At 38.4% G+C, this 10333-nt stretch overlaps 1 protein-coding gene across 1 annotated transcript; it reads left to right on the forward strand.

Annotated features, from left to right (window-relative positions):
* LOC117810796 (very-long-chain (3R)-3-hydroxyacyl-CoA dehydratase-like) lies at positions 1 to 9658 on the forward strand. The gene is made up of 11 exons (XM_034680761.1): positions 1 to 249; positions 2906 to 2951; positions 4360 to 4433; positions 5446 to 5610; positions 5987 to 6038; positions 6150 to 6260; positions 7002 to 7129; positions 7234 to 7346; positions 7433 to 7539; positions 7630 to 7761; positions 8013 to 9658. The coding sequence occupies exons 1-11, from the start codon at positions 169 to 171 to the stop codon at positions 8087 to 8089; spliced, it is 1086 nt and encodes a 361-aa protein (XP_034536652.1). The 5' UTR covers positions 1 to 168; the 3' UTR covers positions 8090 to 9658.
* The last annotated feature ends 675 nt before the right edge of the window (positions 9659 to 10333 follow it).

The raw sequence follows: 10333 nt of genomic DNA on the forward strand, positions 1-10333 counted from the left end.
GAGCAACCTCCCCCCGGAAGTCCGCTGCATCCTCCTCTGTGTTATCCTGTGTGTTGTTGTGTGGGGGGTTGGCACTCAGACAGTCAGATGAGGACTTCTTCTCATCAGATGTAGTAGATCTCTTTTTATTTATATGGCCTGAAGGTTTTCAGAGACCCCCTGGTGACGATGCAGACCCTCACCCCTCACGTGTACTGGGCTCAGCGGCACGGGGAAGTGTTTCTGCGCGTGGAGCTGAGCGATGCAAAGGTAGGACAGACCTCATCATGGACCCGGGTCCTGTCAGTCTGTACTCACCCTCACAGGATGTTTCATGAGGAGTAATGTGTGCACAGGCCTCTTTACTTCACCCTCTTCATGGTTTAGGTGTAATGTTTGCTTCTTTTCTTGTATTTGTTCTTTTAATAAACAGGGGCGCGTGCAGAGGGGTGGCATGGGGTGCCCCCTTTGAAACATGTATGGCCACCCCAAAATCCTTCCCTATGTGCCCTACCAGAGGCAGAACATTTTTTTGTTGCAACCATTGAATGCACATAAAGATGGATGAAAGGCCTCCATCTCAGCCCCTTATTTTATATGATTTGCACTCATACCTGTTTGTTTATAAATTGTTATTGGGATGCTACCCTCATATTTATCTTCCATGCTAGTTTGGTTCTCTGGAACACATCACACCAGGTCTACTAGATGGCTTACTCTCCAGGTTCACAGAGTTCATTCTGAGCTGGGAAGATCTGCTTTTGGCTTTTTTGCACCATCTGCATGGAACTCACTTCAAAGCACTTTAAACATGAATGCCCTGGTTTCTTTTAGTCATTTTAAATCCTTAGTTTTAAACTTTTTAACCTCTGATTGCACCTGTTTTAACAGACTTTGTGTTAACATTACCTTTTAGTTGTTGTCTGTTTTTAATTGATCATCATTTTAAGGTTTTGTCTTTTATTTGCGTGCCATGCATTTTAATGTTTCCTTTATATGCTCCACATCATTGTAAATGAGGGCTATTATAAGAAATGAAGCCAAAACACTGCTGTGATGAGTCATGACAAAATGTGCAGGTGGTTCATTTTGGTGCTAAGACATGCAGGACTTATAACGCTTCTAGGGTTGAGGAGGAGGAGGTGCCAGACCTCTCAATCTGGATAAGATAAGATAAGATATTACTTTATTGATCTTAACTTTATTGGAGGATTCAGTTGTTACAGCAACCCAGACATAAGTACAATCAAGACGAAGTTTCAATAAGTAAAATAAAACAAAATACAATAAAATAAAGATAAAATACAATTTAGATATATACAATGCTACAAATGGAATTTAAATTAAATAGCAGTAATTACAGGCAGTATTAAGAATGTTTCAGTAGTGACAGGTTGACATGGTGTGATTATAGTTGGTAATGACAGATTAAGCAATAAATAAAAATAAATATGGGTATGTAGTATGACCGTGAGTTGTAGTAAACAATAATAATGTAATATAACATAATATAATATGAGCAGGAGCAATGACATTATTACATTTTTAAGCCACATTGAAAGAAAACGTTAAGTTATGGTTATATTCATTATAAAAATTAAACATTAGGCAAGGTACAGAATCAAGCAAAACTCATAACATGTTGAAAAAGAAGTATTCAAATGTTGGGGTGCAGGTTGAGCTATAATTAGTCAGCTAAACCTGCCATGTACAGAAGATATAATCCCAGAGAGAGAGCAGCCTGGGGTTCAAATTTGACCCCAGGTTGGAGTCGTGCAGAGTGAGTTGTGTAATTTGTTTGTTTTACAGTCTGATATTTAACCTGATTACAACCTGAGAGTTCCTTCTCTTACACAGTTAGATCTGTGTCAGGCATTTAAAAGCTATCTGAGGAGCTGTTTGAGTTCTGGGTGTCTCTGACTGACTTCCTGTAATTTATTTATGTCTTCATATTGCCGACTAGTTGTTTGCATAGGTAACATGAAATACCGGTTCTTCCTTCCCTGGACATTTCCATGTTAATCCAGCCTCACCGTGCGTCTGTTAGACAAAGGTCTTATGAAAGATGCATGACTTTAAATGGTCGTCCTGGATCTTGTTTAGCCTCTTAGGAGAATGGCTTAATGATTACTGAACAGGCTGAAAGAGGAACACCTGTCATGTTGCACCTGTTCGGCTTTTTACCGATGAGGACAGATTAAATATGAAAAAATCCTCTCAGTGCAATGAAAGTTAAATTATTAGTACAAACTATATGATTGTTGTTCTTATATACTATGATTTGAAAGTTGTATGTTTGGATATCAAACATAAGGACATTTAAGGAGTATTTCAAATTTTAAAGGCACTGGAGTTTTAACTATTTGAGAAACAGACTGAAACTGATACTGATGACTCTTCATGATTTTTAAAAACAAACAAGACCATCAACTTTAAGGCAGATCATTTCTCTGTTTTAATTTATAATGCCTGATAACGCTATGTGGGGGTAGGAGTCACAGCAGATGATTGATAGCACACTGAAGAAACAGACTTTTAACTTTCTCCATGGCATAATACTCACAGTGAGTGATACAGTTCACTGCTAGAGGACAACAGGGTGAAGCTTTTGTCTGAAAACATTACTTTTACATGTACAGGACAAGTTATCAGTTTGTCCACAGGGGGGCGCCAAAATTAAAACAAACCCCAAAGTAGCTTTAATATCATGCAAAATTAAAACGGAGTACTTCTTCAACCAAAACTAACGCCTTTGTTCGGCTCCATAAATATTTACAGTTTGTTTTGGTCTTTCCACAGAAATAACAAAAAATATAAAAGATCCTCAGACTTATATAAAGTTACCTTAAACACTGTAAACACTGTACCTTTAATGACTTTGTGTTGGTGTTGGGGTGTTTCTGACATGTCCTTTTGTGTTTTTCAGAATCTGGACATCAGCCTTCAAGAGAACAACAGGCTTCAATTCAGAGGTTTGTTTCTACATGTGTGATAAACATTAACATGAAACAATAATGCGAGGTGATCCATTACATTGAAGCTATTTTAAACCACACAAATACTATACGAACATTATTAAAGTCTGTTTTGACTGTTATATTGATTAAATTGTGGGGTATTTTCTGATAAATTGATTTAGTCTATTGTTACATGTCTGCAAGCCGCATGACATGAAGGTCAGAGGTCATGGACAAGGACACTAACAAAAAGAAACTTAAAACCCTTTAATACAAACAAATGTAAGGCCTTTGGGGTCTAAAAGGTGGAGTGGAGGTGTAAAGCTCCACAGCCACCCCACTAATTCTACTACAAAGAGTAGATAAACTAAGGAACAGGCCTAAACTAACTGCAATCTGAAAAAAACTCTCCTGAGAGATCAATCCTCTCTTTTAATTATCCTGTTGCAACCCTCCTTCCCTCCACAATACATCCACAAACATACACACTCTCTCAACACACTCTTCAAACCAAACCCAGAGAAAACAACTGAAGGTGCTGTCTTCTCTGTTGCACACACCTAACTGAGGGAAAGGAGCTCCTTTTATTGAGCAGCCAGGCTGATGAGCTCAAGCTGGGTGCAATGAGGGCAGGTGCTCTCAATGATGGGCTCGTTAGGAGCCCTGGAGGTCACAGACTACCTCCATCTGTAACACTATATAAATATCAAAAATTGTCCTTATAATTTTTCTGAACACAAAGTGATGTGTTCAAATCAAGCGGCAACCTCCCATCTTAAAATATGAAGCCAATGCAGAAGTGCCAAAAACTGCAGTTCATTGAGCGGCCACTAGAGGCTGGCTGCAGAAACACCAGAATGGTTACAGCCTGGTTTCTCTATCGGCACACACTGCACAGGGGGGTGTATTCTTTTATAACTAGACTTGATTGACAGGTGGGCACCCTGTAGATGTTAGCGAAAATATTTATAAGTCTTTACCTCACACTAGCTTGGACACAGTTAAGTTGAGTTCAGCATTTCCAATATGGCACCCGCTTACAGATGGCTGCAAAACGGTACTCAGGAAACAGATGGGTGACGTCACGGATACTACGTCCATTTTTTATGAAGTCTATGGTTCAAATTGCTTCTTTTTTTTTTTTTACAAACAATCCAAACCCTGAGACTCTTCATTTATTATCAGAAATGATAAAGAAAATGCCAAATCCTACTTTTAGAAAGCTGTAACATGGAAGTTTTGACATTTATGTTTAAAAAGTTGCTGATACGATTGAGAGATGTTCATTGTAGTTGGTAAATTATTTCCACTCAACTGAAAATTGATTAATGAACTATTCTTTGAAGCTTGATTTTGCATAAATTAGTGTGATGTGTGTTGTTGTTATTGTATAAGATTGTAATGTGTTGTTTTTGTCTCACAGCACAGGGTCACGGAGCTAAAGGAGATAATGAATATGAGTTCAGTTTGGAGTTCCTGGAAGCTGTTCAACCCGAGGTATCGATCCGTCACTTATCTATAAAAAAAAATCAAAGCAATTATTATAAGAGGGGGTAATGGCAGGGGAACACAGGAAGTTATGAAATACCTGAGTCGTGACTGTGCAGTGGTAAAGTGCAATCATTTAATAAAACATCACGATGTTAGATTAACTGAAGAAAAGCCCTGAAAGCTTCGTGCACTGAAGCAAACCTCACTCAGTTTCCTCCAGCTGTGAAGAGAAGAGAAGAAAGATTCAAAGTTTTAATATAACTGAACATCGTGATCATGATGATGAGTCACTGCTCTGATTAAACGAGTGTACCATCGAGATATTAGTCTAATTACAGTGATTAAAAAACACCTTCCTGCTGATGTGTGGCTTCATAAGGTGGAACAGTACGACCCAGGAGGACACGCAGTCTTTTTATATCAGGGAGTTTATTTTAGAGACTGAAAGCTGCAGGTTTCTATTCTGCATATTATCACCAATGAATGTGGGTGCAGTTTCTTTATTTAAGGGATGATAGATATGAGTCTTGTAAGGTTCATTATGATAGTAATGTTTTAATAACTGCATTTATGGAGCACGTTTGACATTAAAAGAAAAATAATTGCATCAAGTTCCTCAAATTAAAATTAAAATAGGGAACATAGGAACAGAAAAATGGAGTGCAGCACTTCTTATGATATGATGGTGATTAAAACTCACCCAATGATGATTTATAGAACTGCATAAAAATAGAGATGGGCCTTCTGACCCTTGCCTGTGAGTCATCCCCTACTCTCTCCTCCCAACATTTCCCACTCTATCTTCACTTTCCCCTTGCACAACATCACAAAATTTAAGCCCACTGCAGTGTAGGTATTGAATTATTGAAAATGTAAGTACATAAAATACATAAATTCAAGTTAATACAACAAATAAGTAATCAGTGATACATGTCACACAATAATGTGTCCTGTGATCATCTAAGGTAAATGAAGTAAAGGAGAAAATGAACCTCATTTTCTGTTACTGTGTTCTCAGATCGGTCACAGGTCCACTCAGCGTCAGGTGGACATAAAGATCAGGAAGCAGGAGGAGCGCTGGTGGGACCGGCTCACCCTGCAGGAGAAGAAGCCTCTGTTTCTGGCTCCAGACTTCGACCGCTGGCTGGACGAGTCTGACGCCGAGATGGAGCTCCAGGCAAAGGTAGGAAATGTTAAAAACAAAAGAGGTAAACTTTCAAGAGAGGGTGTGTTACCATTGAGCAGGCTGTGTAGACTGATTTATGCGTTTATTATAGTCATAAATAAGAAGACTTGGTGGTGCCCTTTAGCTTCAAGCTTTATGTTGTTAAACCACATCACAGAACTTTGCATTCTCTGATGTGGTCTGGTTGAGTTCAGCAAAGGACGTGTGTACAGTTATCTTAAATAAGCAGCCTGAGATGTTAACCTCCTCTACATCTAGTCCAATCAGACACAGCAGTGCACAGAGTGAACAGAGGCACCGCCCCCCTGCAGTGGTTACAGACTTTAAAAACGACAGTACAGACAGGTCTGATGTTGTGTTTTCTTTCTTTCAGGAGGAGGAGAAGATAAACAGGATCAGTGTGGAGTCCAGAGTTCGTAAAGACCGTGAGTAACACTCAGCTTCTACAGCAGACATTTAAAAGTGAAATAGACTCATAGGATTCATTCCATCAGAGTAAACATCAGCTGATGGATTATGTTGTTTTGTCTCCTCAGCCTATCTGGGGGTGAAGAAAGGCTACCTGTTCATGTACAACCTGGTGCAGTTTTTGGGATTCTCCTGGATCTTCGTCAACATGACCGTCCGACTCTTCATTCTTGGTCAAGGTTTGTAATAAGAATTAAAAACATCAACACTTTCAGCTTATAAGTCTGCAAAGGAAAGTTAATATGCAGACTCATATATGCAGGAACTTGAAACCAGGACTCTGTAGAAGAATAAGAGTCTTAATTAAATTCTAGGCACAGATTCTGATGTTAAAACTAAATCTCCATTAGTAAGGAAAACCTGTGAGGCTTACGTTAGATCCAGAGTGCAGTCACTGATTTCAGAAGTCCATAAACATCCTCTTCTTGAGACATGAACCTTCTTTTGAGTGGCAGCCATATTTGTTAGTATTGATTCAGTGTTTTGTTGGTTAAATTGTCCGTAACATCTCACAGCTGTTTTAAAAGTAAGAACAAAATCTGAGTCAAAGCAGAACTGGCTGCAAAAATACAAGATGAAGAGAAAGAGAGAGATGAACTGAAACATTTGTACTCGTTAATAGCTTTCTCATTTTATGGACTGGATAATTAATCACTGGGCGACACTTTTAGAGTAATTGATTATGAAACACAAAAACAGAAAGGAGACAAACACAATTAGCGCCACAGTGCAGTCTGAAAAAACAAACAGGAGGTGAGAGAGGTCTGTGTTTTTGTTTGTGAGGAGCTTTTCACAGATGAGCTCATTTGAATAGAAACAGGAACACGACCACACAGTGGGGATTTGTTTTGCAAATGATGAGGATTATAGATGTTGGGTGGTGTATCGTGCTGCTTAATTATGTCTGTTTCTCCCCACAGACTCTTTCTATGATACCTTCCACACCACGGCTGATATGATGTACTTCTGCCAGATGATGGCCGTGCTCGAGGTCATTAACCCCTTACTGGGTCTGGTTAAGACTGGGTTCTTTCCTGCTATGATTCAGGTAACACATGAGCACGTGACCGGGCTTTGATTGTTGTTAGTTAGGAAAATGCAGTAAAAGTTAAAATGTGAGTTAACATTTTGTTTCCCTCTTTGGTCGTGCAGGTAGCAGGGAGGAACGTCATCCTGTTTGTGATCTTCGGCAGCCTGGAGGAGATGCAGAACAAGCCCGTGGTCTTCTTCGTCTTCTACCTGTGGAGCACCATCGAGATCTTCAGGTCAGCTCACATCTCCCTTCCTCCCTCTGGTCACATATAGTATGTTGTGACCTGGTGTAACATCAGCTCTCTCCTCTCTTCATCAGATACCCTTTCTACATGCTGGCCTGCATCGGCACAGACTGGAAACTCTTAACGTGGCTCAGATACAGCCTCTGGATCCCTCTGTACCCTCTGGGGGTTTTGGCTGAAGGTAAGTGACGAGTTATGGTGTTAGGGAAGGTTGATTGCAGTCATTGCTCCGTGCTGCTAACAGTCTGTCACTCTGTGTGTGTGTTTCCAGCGGTGGCAGTGATCCAGTCTCTGCCCCTCTTCGATGAGACTCGTCTGTTCAGCATCCCTCTACCCGCCATGCTGGGTCACTCGTTTAGCTTCTCCTACACTCTGCAGCTCTACCTGGTCCTCATGTTTCTGGGTAAGACACACTTCCACACTCTCCATCTCACACACACGTCTTATTTCCATAAAAACAATTCAAAGGAAACTGCAACGCCACATATCTACATGTGCAAGAAAGTGTTTCACTCTGTCAGGAAAGGTGAAGCACTGAATTGTAAACGGAGACACTGCATTTTAATGAATCCCTCAAGATATCTCCATTTGATTAACTATTGAAGCACTTGTCTGTGAGCTTATGAAAGACCAAGTTTTTTCTCTCCTCTGCAGGACTCTTCATAAATTTCCGACATCTGTACAAGCAGCGGAGGAGAAGATACCGCTCAAAGAAAAGGAAAGTCCAGTAACTGATCCACGTGTTTCTTACTCACATCCTCTGAACTGCCATCCACTTAAAGATGACACAGCAGCTTTCTTTTCCTCTTATTGCCTTTTCTCATTGTCCTACACACACATACACACACACACACACACACACACACACACACACACACACACACACACACACACACACACACACACACACACACACAGACCAAACACACACACACTGACATGGTTCTGGAGAACTGATCACCTCGTGATCTTCTTGGTGAACTTTTAAATCCTTCTGTAATCCAGATCAGTAAGACTGTGAGAGTTTGATTCTCCATTATGTTCTTCTCCTAAAGACAGACATATTTATTAAAGCCTCTTTATTATATTGGGAAAACAACAGTCCAGTGTTTACTTTAGCAACATATGGGAGTAATACGTTTTAGAGTTGAAAGTGAGAGTTATAAATGGTTCAGAGAAACTGTCTCTGCAGACAAGCCTGAAACAAGAGATCCACCTTTTCTCTGTAATTGTCTTTTTTATTGTTTTTTAAATTTAGGTCATTGTTGGTTGTGAAATAATATTGTTACTCTCAGAACTTCACATGAAGTCTTTCTAAACTGATGTTTTCAGAAGGTGGAAAGCTGACGTTAATAAATCATGACACTTTGATTGCTCTTGAATCGAAGGAGAAATGGTTTTAGAAGTCTGTTTACAATAGCACAAATTGTTTCACTACTATTAACTTTAATTCAGTTGTTTAATGCTTTTGACCAAGATCAAAACTAACTTCTGTGGCTTCATTCAGGAGCAAACACTGAGAGAAAGGTGTAGATTCATCAGCCTTACATTTAAAAGTCACTTGTTATAATTCTGGACTACCACTAGAGGGCGCACCACCAGCTTGTGACTCACATTATGACATATCAGGAACACTAGAAGAGTTAACACCAGACAGCCTGTATGAAAGATGTTTGAACTAATAAATAAGCTCCACCTTTATCCTCAGAAACATTTATATGATATCCTTATATGCATCCATGAGTTATTATCGCCTGTTTGCAGAATGGGAAACTTTCCCCCGCCCTTTAGTTCTCCTTCTTCTTCTTCTTCTTCCACTTGTCCCATAATGTAACCTTCATGTTCCGTTTTAAAACAGTGTGTTCACCTCTTATCTCACATGATTCATGTTTTTAAATTAACCAAAGTTGACAAATATTGTGTGATATACTTGAATTCTGAATCCTTCATTTGAAAGTTTTGTTACATTTTTAACACAGTCACTCTGAGAGAGACACATGAAGTCCCTGTTTTTAGATCCTGTGTTCAAAGTTTAACTGTAGTGAAAAGAAGGATTGTTAAATCTTCACCTCCGAGCCTTTTCTGTTTTGTATTATTTATTGTTGTTTACTGAAGTTGTTGCTTTGATTGAGTCTGTTTCGGAATAGTTTCTACTAAAGACTTTTTACATGTGTGGAGGACATGCAGCATGATTTAGACGACTTCATGCATTTCAAAAGTCTTTAGGTAAATTCAGATACTGTGGTTTTTAGTTGTGATTATGTTTTACTGACAAAATAAACACTAGAGTTCCTAATTCAGAGGTCTGCTGTTTTCTTTTCTGGGTTTGAATTTACAAGATTGGGTGGGTATCATTGAGTAACTCATGATATGAAAGCATCAAGACACATGGCCTATGTCACGGTGGTCCTTCTGTAACTGATAGATCACAAGATTAACAGAAGAACACAAAATGCTCCAAAAAGGTAAATGATTAATTTCAGAGGAGTCATTAAATAGTGACTCAGCTAATCTAAGGAGCGGTGTTAATTTAGAACTAAGTATTTTTAGACTTTTAAAAGTCAATTAAAGACCCATTTATTTAGTCTGACTTTGATGTAACAACTTATTTTAATTTATAACTTCATATTTATTTAAATATTATTTTGTTTATTCATGTTTTATTAGCTTATTACTATTTTGTATTGCTATTTTAGAACTTGTCTTTATCTTAGACTTTTATCTTTACCCTTTCTTTGTCTTTACTAGTCATTTTCTATATTTTATTTACTAATTTCCTAACTAATTCACTTTGTTGTTTATTTATATACTTTTTATTGCAATTGGTGTGCATTAGTCTCTACTTAGTCTTTACTTCTACATCCATTTCTGCTTTATGTTTGACATGATATATTGGATTATTATTATTATTATTATTATTATTATTACTATTACTATTATTATTATTATTATTATTACTATTATTATTATTATTA

The sequence above is a fragment of the Notolabrus celidotus genome, chromosome 3 (genome assembly GCF_009762535.1).
Source record: "Notolabrus celidotus isolate fNotCel1 chromosome 3, fNotCel1.pri, whole genome shotgun sequence".
NCBI classification, from domain to species: Eukaryota; Metazoa; Chordata; class Actinopteri; order Labriformes; family Labridae; genus Notolabrus; species Notolabrus celidotus.